The sequence below is a fragment of the Manis pentadactyla genome, chromosome 3 (assembly GCF_030020395.1).
Source record: "Manis pentadactyla isolate mManPen7 chromosome 3, mManPen7.hap1, whole genome shotgun sequence".
NCBI classification, from domain to species: domain Eukaryota; kingdom Metazoa; phylum Chordata; class Mammalia; order Pholidota; family Manidae; genus Manis; species Manis pentadactyla.
This window is the reverse complement of record NC_080021.1, coordinates 207611035-207631006: the sequence shown is the minus strand read 5'-3', so window position 1 is coordinate 207631006 and position 19972 is coordinate 207611035. Positions and strand designations below refer to the sequence as shown.

At 45.0% G+C, this 19972-nt stretch overlaps 1 protein-coding gene across 1 annotated transcript in view; it reads left to right on the top strand.

Annotated features, from left to right (window-relative positions):
* Positions 1-19972, top strand: part of CDK5RAP2 (CDK5 regulatory subunit associated protein 2) — a 192956-nt gene that overhangs the window by 102043 nt on the left and 70941 nt on the right. Inside the window, exons 15-20 of the mRNA XM_036915502.2 lie at positions 3510-3607; positions 7413-7543; positions 9040-9149; positions 11054-11173; positions 17752-17847; positions 19692-19879. Of these exons, the coding sequence (XP_036771397.2) occupies positions 3510-3607; positions 7413-7543; positions 9040-9149; positions 11054-11173; positions 17752-17847; positions 19692-19879 (743 nt within the window). The remainder of the gene's footprint in view (positions 1-3509; positions 3608-7412; positions 7544-9039; positions 9150-11053; positions 11174-17751; positions 17848-19691; positions 19880-19972) is intronic.

Genomic DNA, 19972 nt, shown 5'->3' with positions numbered 1-19972 from the left:
ACTGGGCACACAGATGCCTCATCTGGAGTCTGCTGCATCTCCCAGAAACTCACATTTACCAACTTTTCCCCCAGCCCTTCTAGTTTGGCTTTGAAGTTGGGCATGTAAGCACAGATTCTAAGTGCCCATTACTAGCTGAATGGACTCTTAACGAGTTACCTTTCCTCTCAGAGAATCGGTTGCTTCGTCTGAAATATGGGAATGTTAATATACCTTCCTGGGTGGTTGATCTGTGTAAAGTAACTAGCTGAGCACTGAAGCATAGGAATAGTAGTTACGGCTGACATTTATCAAGGGTTTAATCCATGCCTGGCATCACTCTGAGAACTTTGTGTAAATTAACTCATCAATCCCCTTAACCCAATGAGCTGTGGAGAATTATTACCTCTACTCGCAGGTAAGGATATTAAAACAGGTTGAGTAACAAGTTCAAGGTCACACAGTTAGTAAGGTCCCACATGCTTAACCATGACTGCCTCTCCTCATAGGTGCTCCAGAAGCAGTGGGTTTTCGTACTTGCTTGTCGACTGCATTTTATGGGGTTGACAATGACTACATTACCTTTGTCAAGTGCCCAGTGCTTTGCATCCATTATGGAGCACTGATGCGTGGACCAAAGAGCGTGGGCCTTTTAACTTGGCTGCTTGGGTCCACACTGTGGACACACTGTTGGCCCTCCTTGCCGCGGTTCCCTCATCACGGAAATGGGGAGAGTGGTAACACCTAATAAGCTCTTTGGGTTGTTCTGAGGAATAAATGAGAAAATGCCTGAAAACACTTAGCACAGGGCCTGACATATTGAGGGTTCGATACCCTCTTTGTCTTGACGTCCTGTTGAATTTTTCCCCAGGCTCTTCTCTGGAACCCTCTGTGCACACACATGACGTATACAGTGGGAGCTGAGAGAATCTCATAGGACACTTGTACACAAAAGGCATTTGGGAGCTCCGTGGGCCAGTGAGTGACACGTGGCCTGATTCACAAAGGGCCTGCCATTTCTAGCAGTCTGGGTGACTAACTTTCCATGACTCAACTGGTGGGTTAGCATTTTAAAACCCTTAACTGGCAGGTGCTGCCTTCGCGCTGTTTTGCTCAGGGCTAGACGTGTGGCAGCATTCCCTTCCTTCAGAGGTTTATAACCTTTTCTTGCCCTCTGTATCCTTTTGGTTGTTTACTGAAGCCAAGGATCTCTTCCCTGGCAAATACTTAAATGCATAAAATGCATGCAATAATGTAGGATTATAAAGGAAACCAGTTACTTTGAAATTCTGTTACCAAAATACAAAAAACATGTGCTGTAGAAATGGTGCTTCTTTATTAACATGTTAAATGACAAGATCTAGTGGTGAATATAGTGACTGCTGTAGTTTTGAAGTAGTGATAGGAATAAATATTTTGAGATAACTGCAACATATACAGAGCAACTGCATTTCTTTTGATGCCAGAGTCACAGGAAGACACTGACATTACTATACTTTGTAGTAATAGCAGCATTCCTGCAATTCCTTTGTTAGGGGAATGCTCACTTTCAGTTAGGGTTAGTGCAATAAAGATGTAACTTTTTTTCCTTGTCTATATTCACGCAGCCCCTGAATTGAATCAAGTTAAGGACCGTTGGCCTAGGGAGTGTTTTAACTTTAGGATAGAGCCTGAGTCGGTGGGAAATACCAGGGCTGAAGTCCCTCCATTAACTGCCATGTCTCTCCGCAGCATCTGGAGAGCAGCTGGTCCAAGCGAGGCACTGTGCTGGGTATTCTACATATGTTAACTATTTATCTTAACATTTTCTTTTTCTTTTGAAATAATTATAAATTTATAGGCAAGAATAAAAGATTTTACTTGTCCTGAGCCATTTGAGAGTAAGTTGTCCATGTGAAGCCCTGTCGCCACGGAGTGCTTTCGTGGGTGTTTCCTTTAGGGAGGAACGTTTTCCTGTATCGCACAGCACAGCCATAGCAACCGGGAATCATCAGAGATGCTTCTAGTCCTCGCATTCATGTTTCACAGTTGTCCCGTAATGCCCAATGCAGGAAAAGGGTCCAGTTCAGTCTGGAACAGTTCCAGGCGTTCCTTGGCTTTCATGGCCTTGGTACCTTTGAAGTGCCCAGGCCAGTTATACCTGGGTTTGTCTGATGTTTCCCAGTGACTGGGCTCAGGCTCAGCATCTCTGGTGGGACTATCGTAGCTGTGCTGTTCCTTTCTTGTGTCCTGTCTACTGGCACATGATTTAGACTCGTCCTGTTCCTAGCCTTGCTGATTGTGATAACTTTGTGAAGATGGTGTCTGCCAGGTGTCTCAGCTGTACAGTTACTCTTTTCTTCTTTGTAATGAATAAGTATTTGGGGGGAGGTTTGGAGTCCTTGTAAATACCCTCATCTTCTTCAAACCTTCATTCACTAGTATAAGCATCGTTTTGTGTTTCTTGGCTGAATTATTTATCACTGTGATGGCTGGCAAGTGGTGATGTTTCTACTTCTGTCATTACATCTACTTTTATTAGTTCTGTTTTAAAGAAAAGCCTGCTCTTGCTATTTACTCATTAATTCATGTTAGTAAGGACTCATGAAATCCTAATTTTATTTAGTAGGTTATAATCTGTGACTTTTCGTTATTCTGATGTTCAAATCGCCCCGTATTTGGCCTTTTCCATCTTGCTCCTGTGTCCTTTGGACAACAGTCCATCACTAAGCACTTCCGTACTTTGTGGCATGGCAAAATCCCATAGACATATGTTGTATTTTCCTTGATTTTCCTTACCCCAATGCTGGAATTGGTCATTTCTTCCAGTTTTCTTGGGTCCTGACAATACACAGTTTAACTTTTATTTGTTCCATAATCCGTGAGGTGCTGGTTATTGTCCACCTATTTACAGGCCCCAGTAAGTAACTTCCTGAGATCCCAGAACTAGTAAGTAGCAGAGCCAAAATTTGAACTTAAAAAAAAATTTTTCACATTTGTGAATGCTAATTCACAACCTTACATCCCCACCTCATAGAAGTTTAAGCTAGTTGTCAAAGGTCACATAGCTAGTATATAGCAGAGATCCATCTCAGATCTCTTTATGATCACTGTTTGGGATGCTTTTTTATAGTGTGACCCACTTGCCCTGTTCTATTGTAATGGAAGTCCCTTGTCCCAAATAACTGTCAAGTTTTTATGAATTATGAATTTTATCTTTGGAACAAGAACAAATGTGGAAAGGCATTCTTTACAGTGTGAAAATGGTGAGCAGCAGCTCTGGGGGTGGCAGCTTCACAGTAGGCAAATCCGGTGACAATTTGCACATAGTGAAACTGCACAGCTTTTCACTTTATTGGGAGGGAAGTGATGGACGGTCATTCCCCACGCCTCCTGCAGGTGGTGCTCTCTGACTGTGGCCTGATCCAGAGCCTGGGACAGAGGATCACCTTCGTTTGGATTTATAAACCAGAACTATACACATAGGTTTGCATAATGTATAGATGTTTTCTTTTAAAATTCTTAATGTCAGATACCCATTTCATTTCCAGGAAAAGCAACGATCCGATTATGAAGAACTGATTGAAGTCTTAAAGAAAGAACAGGACATCTATACCCACCTAGTAAAATCATTACAGGACTCAGACAGGTAAGGGTTTCTGTTTGGACATCATGCACATAAGAACACATGGATATTTTGAATAAATGCTAGTGGTCTCTGAGGCAGCAAAGCCCTCCCAGTTTGCTTAGGAAGCTTAAAGTGCTTGGATGGTGACTGCCTTATTTAAATTAGATATACTTACTATCTATCAATTGTTGCCTGATTTTTGGCACCGAATTTACGATAAAAATATCATAACAGTAATTACTCAGGTTTTTATAGAATTTTTTTTATGGATTTAGAAAGTGCTTCCATGTGTATTTCTCATGATTCCGTGAGGTAAGTAATATTGTGACTGCTATATCCAGTAAGGCTGTGAAAACTAAGAGATGTTGTGTGAACTAAGAGACTTGTCCAGAGTTACACAGGTGGTGCTGACAGAACCCCAGGACTCCGCACATCTCCCTGTCTGGGAGTGGCTTGTGTCTTTACAGAACTGCTGAGATGATTGGTGCCAGTGAGGTGTGGTGGTGAGAGGCGAGTAAGGGCTGGCGGTTTTGTTGTAGCCCTAGCTCCTTGTCCACAGGCGAGGGGCCTGCTCTGGGTCTCTGCGCATCTGTGAATCATGGGCTGGCCTCAGTGATTTCTCCCATTGAGAAGTTGTCAGGGGTGGGGCATGGGGAAACGGAGAGGGGTTCAATATATTAATTTGTCTTCTTTTGTCTGTGCCTAAGAACTTCCATTTTAGTTAAAAAAAAAATCACCCACCCTGCTCCTTGTCCTAAGCCTTTTATTCCAGCCCCCAGGAAGTCTTCCTTGTCCCTGGCCATGTGTCCTGCCCACCTGGGCTGTTTTCCCACTGTCCCTGGTCTCCCACTGGTCCTTGACACTCCACCCTGAGGGCTACCCTTGTCAGGAGGCCTGAGCCGCTCCTCTCCCTGCCCCTACTGCCCCCCCCACCCCCTCCCCCCAACTGAGTTCCCTCAGGCAGGGGTCCCATCTCCTTATCTCCATTTCCCAGTACCTGTCACAGGGCCTGCTCGGGAGCAGACACTAGGGAACTGTGGAGAGAATGAATACCACCCGCCACCCCCCATTCTTCTAAGTGATAGAATAATTTTCAGATTTTTAAATCTAAAATGAGTTTAGAGAAAATGCAAACATGCTGATGAAATTCTGGGAGTAGGCATCACTCCCTAAAGGCAAGCTTTTCAGGGAGGCTCCGCTGGTCAGTTGTCCCTGGGCAAGGGGTTGAGAAATGCAGGCAGCTTGGGGCACATGGGCAAAGCAAGTTTAATTGTGCACCTCTCCGGGGGCCCTGTGCACGGCAGGGTGTAGTGATGTCTCTGGCATTTACCACTGCATACCGGCAGCACCTTCCCGTGCCCCAGCTGTGATGACCCCCTGTGTCTGCAGTATTGCCACATGTCCCTTGGGAGGTTAAATTACAGAGTCACTGCTGTAACTCATAAACATCAGAAAGTTTGGCTTATAAATATCATCTTTTGTTTGGGAGTCATTAGGGTATGTGTGGAAGGAAGGGAATAATGTTTGTCAAGCCTCTTATATTGTTAGGCCCTATGCTAAGCCTTCTACAATATAGCATCTCATTGACTCTTCAGAACAGTCTCGAAGGAAAGGCATTATCCCCTTTTACAGACGAGATAGCGGGGACTCGGGCACTGTGGCCGACTTGCCTGGGGGTCCTGGCACTGGCTCGCCCGTGTGCCATTCAGGGCTTGGCTCCCTCTGTCTGCTCCGCTTCTGCCTCCTCCCGCACTGCGTTTCTGAAAGAGGAATGCACAGAGCTTTGGTTTCCTTCTAGGTGAAGTACCTTTTGTTCTACCAACTCCTCACACCTTGAAAAGATTCTGGAGTTGGGGAAACACTGACAGACACAGAGCAGCCGCTGCGTACTTTTCACCCTGTCAGAAAGTGGAAGAGGGAGTGAAGCAGTTAGCTTTCCTCAGCGCTCACCACAGCAGCTTTGCTCAAACAGTCTCCTTTTTCCCCTGCCTAAGTGTCTCTGCAGCACAACTGCATCCAAGCAAGGGCTGTGACACCTCTGTGAGGTTTTCCATCAGCCTTACAAATTGATCATTATGATTGTCTTGAAATGGAACTAGGTACAAGTTGCTAGTAGGGCCCCTTCCCTTGCACGAAGGCTGCTTCACAATGACCCATCTTCAAAGCAGCGAGCATAGAAGATTAGACATAATGGTTTATTTTCCTTCCAGTATATGTTGATTTATGTGTGCAGTCCAATGGATGGAGCTGGGAGAAATCTCTGAAGGAGAAGTAGAGCTTGAGTCTGTAGCACATGTGTTTAGAGCAGTAGCTTCTAACCATTTTGGGGCTCAGGACTCCTTTTGAAAAATCTGATGAAAGCCTATGGGCCGTCTCCCTGGAAAACTCTTATATTCGTAGATTTTTACAGACAATTTCAAAGGTGTTGACTGACCCTCTTAGGGAACCACAGGTCAGATACTGGACAGGGAGTGATGTATTTCTTAGTGTTTAAAAAAGGAGGCTTTCTGATTTGTTAATGCGTTTTGGTGGTCTTGAAAAATGTTCCTGTACTTTGACCAGTAATTGCACTGCTGGGGATCTGTCTTAAGACACTAGTCTGAAAGTGAAACGAGGCTTTAGGCACAGAGACGTTCAATGAAACACTATTTATGTTACTCAGGTGTTGGCAGGGGTCTCTGTTCCTCTGAGAGCTGGGTGTGATCAGTTCAGAGCACTGCCAGGTGCACATGCAGAGGAAGCCAGAGCCCTTCAGGTCGGTCTATACTGCCCAACTGAGTAGCCACGAGCCATGTGACTATTTAAATTTTTTAAATTTAAGCATTCAGTTCCTTAGTATGTTAGCCACATTTCAAATGCTCAGTTGGCACATTTAGCTAATGGCTCCTGTATTAGCACAGACACAAAACATTTCCAACTTTGGAGAAAGTGCTGTTGGACAGTACGCCCCAGGGTTAATGCAGATTCAGGGAGGTGTGCATTTTTGTGGCCTCCTCTGAATTCTGAGTTGCTGGCATCATGCGAGCTGTGCAGGTTATACCATATCTCACTGACGCAGTTGTGAAAATTGAGACCCCCCCCCACCACAAATAAAATCCATCCTACTGTGCCTTTGTGAGTGGCTACCATATCCCAGTGGAGCTCTGTTGGCCCCAAATTGGTCCTTCTCTCCCTCCTATTATAAACTCCTTCTCTTTCTTCCTCCTGCCCCTCATCCTTACCCCCAAGACCTCCCCTTTTAGGAGTAACATGATGGATGTTCTCCCTTTTCTCCTCCTCTTCTGGAGCCTGGGTACCGGTTGAATCCTGGGCTCCAGAGAGCCTCCCCTTCCGTCTCCAGGCCCTCCCCAGGCGTTACTCCAGACGGAGAAACACTCTGGGGAGTTAAACTATTTCCACCTAGTTATATCTGTAGCAAACACTTGGAAATGACCCAATGTGTCTACTATTAGGGGATGAGTTAAAGTAAATGGTAGGACATCCACCTGATTTAATATATATGATGTTTGCAAGTAATTCTCAAAAATGCAGAGAAACATTTAAGTGAGTAATGAACTATTCAGTAGCATATGTACATTATTATCTTAGCCATGTAATACTTCAGAAAAGAGATACAGAGGAAGTACAACCTGCCAGGGGTTATTGGGTAGTAAGATCATGGTAATTTTTGTTTTCTTTATGTATTCCTTTTATATTATAAATTTTCAATAAATGTGTATTTACTTTTATAACCATAAAAAACACAAAAATGGAAGGTTTGCTATGTTTTTCATCTTAAAGCACAAGTAGGTCTGTTTTAAAATTTCTGGTGTCTTGTTTTACCAAGTATCAACAACCTGCAGGCTGAGTTAAACAACATTTTTGCCCTGCGGAAGCAGCTGGAGTGGGACATCCTCTCAAGCCGGAATTTACAAAAGGCCCTGGAGGAGCAGATCAGTGAAATAAGGAGGCGGGAAGGTACATGCTCCTTTGTATTTATTTCCCTTTAGTTTTACCACTTGGAGGGCCTGCGCTGAACTTTAGGAGAGTCCTAGTCTTCAGTAGGAGATGAGGCACCCACACGATTTCATCTGAGGGTCCTTTTAGAACATCTGTGACTGGCTCCCCCAGTCTGTCTGTCTGGCTTCGGCCTTCATAGTAATGCCCAGCGTGTTGTATAACTTTGGCAGTTGGTCTGCCGCAGGATCACCTTCTTGCAGCCTCTGCTGTAATCTGCACCATTTGATACTTCTGGCTCCAGATAACCTCAGGGCCTTGCATTCCACTTTCTTTAGTAAACAGCCTTCAGTGCCCAAAACGCTGGGCTCTGCCTACTGCAAGTTCCCATTGCAGAGAGCCCGCACTACACTGACCATGGGGGTGCGATTGCCGCTTCACACTGAACCTTTGCTTTTAGCGTGGTCACGGCCACCACGGACGCATTTGGGGAGGGCTCCAAGATGAGGGCCTGTGGCGCCTGCGTTACTGCTCATCATGGCAGTATTTGGCTTTCTCTCTTGCTGGAACTGAAGCCTTTAGTCTGGGTTGGTATCTTCCCTTCTGTATCTAGCCTGGTGCCTGGCAGAGATGTAAAAATAGGTAATAACAGTGATAGGTTTGACATTTCTTGAGCACCTGCTGTGTACAGGGCACAGCGCCAGGCACTAACATCTCATCTCTGATCCTGATAGTTATCCTACTAGATGTAGCTACTGATTTCATTTTACAGATAAACTGAGGCTGGGGAGTTGGGGTGGGTGTCGATTTGCCTGATATGAGCCCGGACATCTTCCTTTGAAGTGTAGTGCCTTCTAGTGTAATAGGTGGCCTGGCTCTCACTCCAGTGCTACGTGAGGTCATATTTCTGGACATGCCTCACTCATCCAGTGGTCTGCCCATTGTCTGTGCTTTCCCGCCCTGTCAGAATGTGACCTTTGTGCAGAAGCAGCGGATGAACCCATCCGTGGGGATGGGAGATGACCTTGTCTCGGAGCCAGCAGGTGGTGTCTGGGCTGTGTGTGCTCCCGCCCATGGAGGACCCTGGGGCCAGTGAAACACACGCTGGTCACTTCTGTTTATCGTGGGCTCTTCCCCGGAGGGTCACATCTCATGCTTCTCTCCTCTCACCTGAACAGAACCACTCCCTCATTTAAGCTGAAATCACCATTCGCTTGTGCCCCTTGAAAGGGTCTCCAGGCACAACACTTGATATGCAAATTATAATGCAGAACTGGCCGCGGCAGAAGCCCATAGCCCACGAGGAGACTGTACACTGAGATCACCCTGTAGAGAAAGAGGGAGAATTCACTTCTGCTCCCAAGGTGCTGCATTAAGCTCCCTGTGTGTACTTGTGCCCCCCTTCAGCCCCCTACTCTCACCCAACTCAAATTGCCTTAGATGGATTGTACTGGGATTGGTCTTGGAAAGACTATTTCTGACATTTTTCTCCTCCTCTCCCTTTTTTTTGTACACAGAAGAACCATTTTCATTTTATAGTGATCAAACATCTTATTTGAGTATTTGCCTTGAAGAGCACAGTCGGTTTCAAGTGGAACATTTTTCTCAAGAAGAACTTAAGAAAAAGGTATTGACCTGTTCACTTGCAGTGCTTCGTTGGTTATTTGTTCTCTTGGGTTCCTGATCAGAGGTGTAAGATTCCGAAAGCCCCTTTCCTCCTTGTTCTTCCCTCTCTGCGCTCCTCTGTGTTACCTGGGGTGCCCTCCCCCGTGGCTGATGGCCTCCTTCTCCTTCAGGCTTGAGAACCCAGCCCAGGCTTGAGCTCCTCTGGAAATGCTGGGTAGGCCCTCCATGCAGATAGCCGGTCACCGTTCCCTGCATTCATTCTTCTGTCTTCTGGTACCTAATCGCCCTGATGCCATTCTCATACTGATCTGCAACTATCTGCTTGTTCATCTCCATCTATCTTACTAGGCTGTGAACATCTTAAAGTTAGTGATTATATCTTATTCTGATTTCCCAATACCTGGTACACATCGGGGGGTTAGTTAATGCCTTTTGAAAGAATAAAAGGCCAGGTTTGATCCATAAATCTTTTTAAAACTGGGAAGATTTTTCAATCTGTTGACATGGCTTGAGCGGTTTAGTATGTCGAGATGCTAAGAGCCATTGGTAAGAGTTGGAAGTGTGAGCTCAGAGTGTGAAATCAGACTGGTTTTCTGTAAAATTACCAACCTTGTACAACAGATTCAGTTTCTGTCTTGGAATAATTCACATTCTGGTAGAGTGGACAGACATGGAAACAAGTAATTGCAAAGTGGAAGTGCGAGGGTGACTGTGACAGGCAGAGTGCAAGGTACAGAGGCAGCAGAGAGGGAGAGGTTAACTCTCAGGAGTTGGGGTGTTCACCTGATCAGAGGAAGCTTCTCAACACCAGCGAAGCCTGAAGTGGGTTTTGAAGGATGAAGGAGAGTTTGTCTAGGTGGAGGGTTTTCTCAGCAGAGAGAATACAGCAGGTGTGAGGTACAGAAGAGCCAGAAAGGGGAGCTATACAGTTCTTGCTATTTTAGGAGTGGAGCAAGGAGCAGGGAGGCCTCAGGCATGAGCCACGGTGATAGCTGCTGCTGGCGTGCGCCCCGGGGCTCTGGTAAGGCAGGGAGGAGTCCCCGCCAGGGTGGCCACTTAGTCACTGTTTGTAGAGTCACATTGTTTTGTCCATCCCACTGTAACCTCCTTGAGGGTTGGGTCCAATATATGTTCAGTGTATTGGGCATCTGCCACGTGCAAACAGGGTGGGATTCCCCACTTTATTTGAGGGACCGATGATGATCCCATTGAGAAGTCTTTGGATGATTACTGTCATTGGGATTTGCAGCGTGCAAGGAATGAAGTTGGTGTCTGAAAACTGTGCACCTGTGCCTGGAGGAGGAGCCCGGGGAGCCTCTGGGGAGGCAGTGCCTTTCCCACACAGCGAGGCACTTCAGCCACGCATTGTTGTATGTCATTTAATTCTCCAGACACTCCCAGCTGTGGGACCCTGGGCAATGAACTTGCTTTATAATGGGAAACTGTTATTATTACTGACATTGCTAGTAGGCATGCAAAAGAATGTCGTCTGATCTAGTCTCAGAAACTTCAGTCTCAGGGGATTTCCGTCCGGAGGGTCTCCAGTACCAGGCAGAGACGGTAGCTCTCGTTGATGGACTACTTAGACTGTGCCAAGGGCTGTACTGCGCTGTGACCGTGACCATGTTCGGTTCTCACGGTCACCCATTCCAGAGATGAGGAAATGGAGGCTGAGATGAGGCAGCCTGCCTAGGACCTCTTTGCCTTGAAGCTGTGGCTCTGGGCTGAGCACACAGGCCTGCTAGTATATTTCTCACTGTGCCCAGGGTAGCCTGAAGATAAGAGTCAGGTTGTCTAAGTCTCCATAACTGTGATGCTGAATCTGCTCAGTAGGAAGGTCTGAGTGTGGGGGTGTGGCCCCGGGAAGTGGACAGGTGCTCATGGGTAGCCCTGCTCTTCTTCTAGGTTGGTGACCTCATCCAGCTGGTGAAGGAATTGTATACAGACAACCAGCACATGAAGAAAACTATTTCTAATCTCTCCTGCATGGATGTGCAGGGAGGTGACAGACTTGAACAAACAAAGGTAAGAAGAAACCTTGTTGTCACCTGTCTTGTCATTGTAATAAAATAACCCCCAAATTTCTCAAGCCTGCATTTGTCCTAGGGACCCAGTTTTGAGGGGCCCCAGTAGGTCAGCAGGTCTGTCTGCAGACCTCTTTGTTCGGGTCCTGTCTGCACGGACATGTTCCATGTGTTGTGATGCTTTTGACTCCCAGGTCCAGTCCTGGGATCTGTGCTGCAGGCAGCCTGCTGGATGAGTGGTGTGGTCTCGTCAGGGGGACCTGGAGAGTTGCCAGATCACCCAGATACTTCGGGTGGTATAGATATAGCCTTAATGCATCTATTAACATTGAAAAACAAATGAATAAACACATTTTTCATTTACTTTTTGCGTTAATCCTCTGAATTTGGTGCATCTTCTCACTCAGCATCTGGACTTCTAGATCTGACTGGGTGTGTGTTGTTCCTCCCCACACGTATCCAGGCACTCCTGCGGTCTGCCAGGTACAGAGGACGTGACAGGGCATGAGCAGTCAATGTCCCGTCAGCCCACAGATGCAGCTCCTGACCATGAGAATTTTCTAAACACGACGTGGTTCCTTGGGCTCATGTGCTCCCTGGGTGTGATGGTGGTGGTGGTGGTGGGGTTGTGTTAGCCACCCCAGCCCCAGGGGAAAACAAGGGCAACCTTACTCACATTGATGACATCAGGTCCCTGCTCGTCCCTGTGATGTGTTGTCTCCAGTCTTCTCTGTTCTTGGCCTGTGTTGTGCAGTAGGAGGGTCCTGATTTTGTGAGTGATGAAGAGTATTGTCTTCTCCCTGCAGCCCCTAGCTTGGCCTAACTCTCCCCCAGGAAGAGTCTGGCTCCAGACATCTGTTAGCCTTTGCGGAAGACTGGAACTGTCTCATCATGAGAGCCAGTAGGGCCTTTTGCCCTTGGGTCCCCTGGGGTCTTCTTAGGGTTGTCTTGAGCTCACCCAGGCATGCCAGGTAAAAGGCGGGCTTATTGCCACATTTCCACATTTCTGGGGAAAGATTTGTCAGCCTGAAAGCCATCTCCTCCCACCTTCAAAGTGGGAAACGCTCAGAGGTATTTATGCCGTGCTCTGGCCATCTGCTGTGTTTGAAAGAGGGGATATTATTGATTTTAGCCTCCAGGGCTCCAGATAATTTTGAAAACTAAGAATATCTGCAATCCATTTAGGGAGAAACAAGTCTCTTGGTTTGTTTTCTCCAAGGCAGCATTTTTAATAAGCAGCTCATTCTTCATCTACTTCATTTGAGTTGTAAATGGTGAGTTTGTTTGTTCATTTGCCCTTTGAAAAAAATCTGTTAAATGTCCCATTATGTCCTTTGGAAAACAGAGGCTTTTTCCTCTTCCCACTCTGTGATCTTAATACCAGGCAAATCAGATTTGAGTCATTTGTCAGATTGCACTTCAATTTGATGTTCCCTATGAATAGCCTTGTCCTTTGTAGTGCAGTTTCCCATCTTCCCGCGGGATGGGCTGTGGAGATCAGCTTGGGAAGGATGATGTTCCCACAGTCATCTTGGGCTGAGGGAGGAGAGGTTTTTAGGGGTGAGATTGGGATGGCAAAGAGGGGAGGCTGCCGCCCCCTGGGAGTGCAGGTGGTTCTCTTTGGAGGAGAAACAAGGCAGAAAAAAACTGGAAACAAACAAGTCCATAGTCTTCTCTGAGCAGCAGAGCTTGCAGAGGGGAGCTGGGCACCAGTCCTGCTTTCTAGGAGTTTGTAAATCAGAAAAGGAACAACAAAAAGCAAATATATTTTGTGTTTTTACAATTCAGTGTATTTTCCCCAATATTTAAGTAACCCACAGCATTGGGAAATACCGAAAAGAAATTAACCCTAATCCTGTCATTTTAAAACACCCACAGTCAATTAACATTTTGGAATCTTTCCTTCTCTATTTGTATAAATGAACATGTCCACAATACATACACAGTTTGGTTTCCTGTGTTTTTCCAGTTGCTGTTATGTTACAGCATCTTATTCCGTTTTATGAATGCACTGAAATTTAAACCAGCTGCCTCATGTTGTTGGACATATGGATTGTTTCCAGTGATTCACTATTTTAAATTACCTGATGAATGTCTTTGGATACAAATCTTTTTCTGGGTTTTGGGTTTTTTTTTTTTCTTAGACTATATTCCCAGATATATAATGACTAGGTCGAAAGTACAGATATAGATAGAGATGTGAAGCAGTCATGTAATTTATTCTCATGGACCCTCCCCCTGCAACTTTCCGTCTTATAAAGGCTATGAATAGTAGGTGGCTCTTGATAGAGTTTGTCAGCATTTGTCTTCAAAATGGTTGTCCCGTTGTGGATCCCCTCCAGCTGGTTATGACGGTGCTTATTCCCCACCCACGGGCAGGTCCCTGAAAAACCAGCCAAATGAAAAATCACAAATAGGTATCCTTATGTCTCAAAGAGCATACTAAAAAAAAATCTCTAATGGGCTTGCCCTTATTTCCTTATTGTTATTCACTGGTCCTTCACTTACATATTGTAGAAAAATGTGGTTGAGAATTGACGGGCTGGAGTGATTTGGGCAGGCTGCGGGCGGAGCAGTAAGAGCTTTGCAAACCGTGGCCGGGGTGCTGGGTGGAACCGCCTCCTCTAAGGGGTAGGATGTGTGTGTGAATGCACAACAGGGGTTAGTCCTGGTTACTGTTGACTTATATTGCCATTTTTGGAAACATCAGGATTTTTTTTTGGCATGGAAAGAAAACATGAATTAAGGGACACAATTTAATTCAACTTAGCATTTGTAGGGCTGTCATGTTGGGTAAGAAATAGACCTATGTGACCCTAGAAGACAGAAATGCTACTCAGCAGTAGAATGTGCTTGTTAAATTCTGTTATTAGTAACACAATAAAATTTGGTTTATCAGAAGCAGATTTAATTTCATGAAAAGGAGGAAGTCTCTAACAGTTTGACTTTATGAGATTTTTACATGAGTTGGAAAGCATGTAATAGGCTCACAATAAAACACAGCTGTTTCAGTTTTATTTTTTTAGTAGGTTACTAGCAGAGTTGGAACTACAGCCACCTTCTGACCCTGTTCAGCGTTGTTTTCACAACACCATAGGGCAGAGCTTCTAAAGTTTAACATACATGTGAATCTCCTGGGGTTTTTGTTAAGATTCTGGTTCATCAAGCCCAGCATGGTGCCTGAGAGTCTGCATTTCTGACAAGCTTCTGTGATTCCAAAGAGTACACTTGGAATAGTAAGACCAGAGGTGATCCTGAAAACCTGGTTCCAGCTCTCATTTTGAAGACCCCTACTCACTGGCTGATCTTGCAGCAGTGTTTGCTTGAGCACCTGGCATTGCTGTTGAAGCTGAACGCAGGCACGGTCCCCACCCCAGCAAGTATGCAGCCAACGGCGAGGGCAGGTGTGGGTGGATGCTGAGTGCTAAGGGGGCAGCTGTGCGGGGCCAGCCTTCTCTTTCTATTTCCTTATTTTTATTCACTGGTCCTTCACTTATGTATTGTAAGGGGAGTTCTTCCTGCAGGAGAAGTGGAGCTTGCAAAGCAGATGAAGAAAGAGTAGCCCAAGAGGCCGGGGAGCCAGGAGAGTGCAGTTGTTACTGAGCAGTGTTTTGGGGAGACAGTGCGTATGGGTGTCAGGTACTCTGGGAAGACAAGAAAGAGAAGTTGCCAGTGAGTTGTTCATGACCTGGGCAGTTTCAGCAGCGTGAGAAGGACCGAGGCCATTTGGCAGTGGCAGTAGCAGTGGTGAGAGATGAGGAAATGGAGGCAGCGTCAGTGGACACGAGGTGTGTGGGGCTCTCCTCTAGTTGGTCGTGGTAGGACTGGGAGCCAGAACCTGCTTGTAGTGACTCATGGTCTTTCTGACGTCTTATCCTAAGTCTTTGAAAATCAATGCTTCATGGCATGAGGGACATTTCTCTATTTCTACAGCATTTGATTTCTTGACCATTGCTGAAAGCTGAGAGTTTACTTTTAATTTTGATCAGATCATCAGAAGGTAAAGAGAAAAGAAAGTTAATTTTCTTTATTTCAGTGTATTGACTAATGCCGTTGTTGTGTTTCTGGAAATGAAGAATAACTTCAATGCTTTTGATACTTCAGCTTGGAAATGACACGGGTTAGCAACACTTTGCACAGCTACCCGTAGGGGAGACCCACCTCTTATCTACAGGATAGGGAGGAGCTTCTCTCTGCCTCCTCCCTAATCCCACATGGTTCTGTCTCCTGTGTCGCAAGGTCTTTGGGGACCTTGCACGAGTGGTTTATGAAGTGTTGGCAGCAGAAGCCACCTTGCAGAAGGTGAAGATAATCTTTTTGAGAAGCTTGGGGAGACGCAGAGAACGCTCAGTGACCAGAGCTGTTGCGGCACCCGAGGGAGACTGTTGTTTCTTTTTTCTTTTTTTTTTTAAAGATGGGAGAGACTGTCCTCCAGTGTTTTAATATGAAAAAATTCAAACCTAGCCAAGTGAAAAGAACTTACAGGGAATACCCCTCTACTCACCACCTGGATTCTACCAGTAACATTTCCCACAGATTCATCATCACGCCATCTTATTTCTTTGATAAATTTTGATGTATATTACAAACATCAGTATACTCCCCTTTAAATACTCCAACATGTATATCTTTAACTTCAATATATGTTTATAGTTATTTTTTCTTTTAAGGTTAGATTTGTAGTTAGTGAGAGGGGAATTGTAAGTCTGCATTTTCTCAGATTCACAAATGTTTGTGTCTGTGTAACCCAAACCTTCGTCAAGATCCCCCATGTCCCTTCTAGTCAGTCCCAGGCGCCCACCCCAGCCACTTTTCTAATTCTGTTCTGTGTTAGTTTGTCTTAGACTTTCATCTAAATGGAGTTATCAAGCATGCTCTCTTCTGTGTGAAGCTTCTTTCACGCAGTACCATATCTTCGAGATGCCTCTGTGTTGTTACGTGAACCAACAGTTTATTCCTTTTTATTGCTAAGTAGTATTCCATTGCATGAGTACATTACAGTTTGTTTATTCTGCTATTTATATACATTTGGGATGCTTCATATTTTAGATATTATAATAAAAGTTATATGAAGATTCACGTACAAATCTTTATGTGGACATGTGTTCTCATTTATCTTGAGGAATGCATAGGAGTGGAATTCAGGGTCAGAGGCTTATTAATTTTAGAAAAAATCTCTAGTACTTTTTCCAAAGTAGTTGAACATTTTATATTCCCACCAATAAGTTTGATAATCCTAATTGGTCTGTATCAGTTGAGGATGTTTTAAATGAGAGAAGCAGCCAATAGTGGGAAAGTTCCTCATCTGTATTTAGAAACTTTTATGCCTATGTAAGTGTATTTATGCATATCTCACCTATTTAATGCAGATTTGTAAGATCATCAGTTCTGTTTGATCCTCGCTACAGATTTGGATATGGTTAGGTTGAATGTGTTCTGATCCTGGGAAGTTTTCTATGAAATGACTGCTGTAGTCAGTTTGCTTTGTTTTGTTTTTCTTCTTCCAAAACAGAGGTTTCCTCTTACAGGAAGGTCACAAAAATTTAAGTTGGGCTGGGAAAATTATGGGGGTAATGGGCTAAATGTAGGAATTCATAAAATAAAACTGCTGCCAGAACTCTAGGTACCACGCATGTGTGACGTGCCCAGCAGGTGACGCAGCACTGAGTTTGTGGTGTTAACCCTTCAGTGTGGAGCTCACTACGTGATCTGTGAGATGAGGTTTGCTGTAATTTTGGAAGCAACTTTGACTGAGTCCCTCCCTGAGTGTGGCCACCTTTCCTCTCATTTTTTTATTTGGTTAATCCAGGTGTCCCATGACTATAAGTTTTGCTGTTCCAGAGTGAGATTTGGCCTCTTGAGAGCATTTTACTTTCCATTCATAGAATGCTGAAGCTTTGGGATTTATGTTTCTCTAAAGCATTGCGGGTTTATGCTGTCTTTATAAATAACTATTCTTCATTTTCAAAAACATAAAGTGATTATCAGGCAAGCTTGATACTTTACTCATTAGGGATGAGGACTTTTTGTCAGCAAAATGCCAGTGTGGCTGGGACTGTCCATTTCATATGTGTGACACTCCAAAAAGAGGTTCATTCCCTGTGCTAAATAGAAGTGATGCATAAATCAGACACACCATAAATTTCATTTACTGCTTTCTTGCTATTTGATATTTTCAGTCCCATCAATAGCTATTTTCCAAAATCTTGTTACTTTTATAAATCTGAAAGTGAATTTCTCAACAGCAGGGATGGCAGTGGCACAAGAGACAGCATACTTAATTTACAGCAGTTTGAGGAAGGCCATGCAAGGGCCAGGGGAAACGGCTTGCATTATTCCTTGGGGAATTTGTCCTTAAATCATGCCTAATCCCAGGCAGCTGTGAGTGGTTTGCCAGCACTAGCAGCTCTAACTTCGGTTAATTTTTATTTCATGGCTTTGGCATTTGTTTCTGCCTATTTTTTCAGTTTGTGTTTTTGTTTTGCATTAAAAAAAAAAGACATTGCTGACTTATTCATACATATTCATGCTCGACGCTTTTTTGGGTTACATTTTCACACCATTCCATGCTCCATGTAGCTTCTGGCTAGCAAGGAGGATGAGGACACGAGCAGAATTGGAGAGGATGATGCGAGTAATTTCCTGAGCGACCAGCATGTGCAGCAGAGTACCAAGGTAGGAATATGGCAGTTAACTCCTTCTTCCATCTGCCCCCCTGTGCCCAGGCCCCAGGCCCTTCTTCCAGTCTGGAAGGAGCCGATGGGTTTCCTATTCATTCTTCCTGTCCTGAATGCCTACTGTGTGCCATGGAGAGCAGAGAGACTAGGCTTCTTCCTTCTCAGAGGTTACAAGCTGGGTAGTAGAGCCATGAAACAGCCAGACATAGAGCTGCAAATAAAGTCAGGGCTGATGTAGGAGAAAACCAGGCAGGCATTGGATGTTGGGCCTGGACAGGTCTTTTAAGATCTAACCTGACCTATTCGTTTTATACACTGCAAACTGAGACCTCAGAGGGGAGATGATTTATCCAGGGTGCAGAGTAAATCACTGACAGAGTTGGGACAAGAGCCCTTGTCTCAGGACTGCTGTGGACTCCTGGATAATTCACGTGCAGTGTAAGGAGCCGCTGGCAGAACCATATTCCCCTTCTCAGAGGCCGTCTCTAGTCTTCTGATCTGGAACCCAGCTTAGTGTCATGTGGGCTTTGTTGACAATTTGCCTCCATCAGCACAGAAGGCCTCCAGTCATGTTGATACTGAACATTTGGAGCAAACGTTCTCCAAGGTTGAAAGAACCCTGAAGATGGGTGTGGTGGGAGATAGGAGGCTGCAGATTTGGTATTTGAGGCCTTCAGGGTGTTCAAGTTCGTGGACTCGTGCTAGAGTGGGAGAGCGTTACAAGGCAGATCATTTTGGAGAATGAAGCTGTTGAAAATGGGGGCTTTGGAGTCAGCTCTGCTTTTGAGTCTAGATCACTATCTCTGTGACCTTGGCTAAACCTTGCTTAACTGCTGAGCCTGAGTTTCCCCATCAATACCGTAACAATAATACTTGTCAGCACTGTTGTGCTGTTTATTAAATAGAGCGGTGTGTAATAAGTACTCAGTAAATGACAGCAATTAGTATTTTTATTATTCTAGACTTTTTCTTCTTTGGAGGTTGCTTATTTAGATGGATTTAATAACTAGATTGGTGGCAAACAAGACCCTATAAATAACAGCTCATTTGTGTGGGTCTTGTCTCCCATTTAAAAATCTTAATCATTTTACAAGTGTGGAGAGAGGGCTGTGATGGCTAGTGTGTATATCACCCGCAGTAATGAAGTCAAGGGGAGTTATTTATAGACAGAAGAAATTTACAGCTTTGGGAAGGGGGAGAAAGAACGCTAATTGCAGCACCTCAAGACGTGCCCAGCACAGGCTTTAACTGGATGCCTCCTTGGGACCATTCCTCTGGGACCCTCGGTGACCCAAGAAGGCGGATCCATAAATAACATCTCTGGGGATTAGGAACTCTCTACTTTCCTAATGAGACACATCAAAGTCATGTTAATTAGGATGTATCTGTAAAGAGTCGGCTCTGATACATACTGCGAGGATACAGTACCAGAAGTACGTAATAAATGTTCTAAGCATTGTACCCTTCTTAGAACTTACAAGGAGTGGGCCATGGGGTGGGGGACGTGCCCGTAGTGGGTGAGACACTGTACCACCAGCGCAGTGAGTCAGTCATCTTATTTTGTTCTTGATCACCTTGGGAGGTAGCATAACCACCCCATTTTATAGATGAGGAAACAGGTGAGGAAAGGTCTTGGTGCTCCTGTGGGAGCATCTCCTCGCTGTAGGGTGGGTGTGAGGGGACCTGGGTCCTGGTCTCCTCTCTGCCCTTGCCCCTTCCATTTTCTTTCAGGCTTCTTTGCACTTGCTCATTCATTCTCTGTCTCCGTCCTTTCTCTTTCCTCCCCATACTCCCTTCCCTTCCTCCAAAGTCCATTATTTGAGCAAATACTTTGATTTGCAGATTGTGGAAGACTGTTACAAAGGAGGCTGCAAAAATGGCTATTTAAGGCACACGGATTCCAGTATTTTAGACTATGATGGAGCCCACAAACCCGGCTGCCCTGGAGACGCAAGCCTCGAAGAAGGCGAGCTCCTGAACCTGCTTGCCCCTTTTCTCAGCGAGAAGGCCACGTTGTTGCTGGAATCCAGGTAGACATGGGGCCCCAGCATTGCTTTGTCTTTAGTTTGCCGGGAGAACAAACTCATTTTGCTAATGGATTTAGATGGTGGTGCTGTGCAATT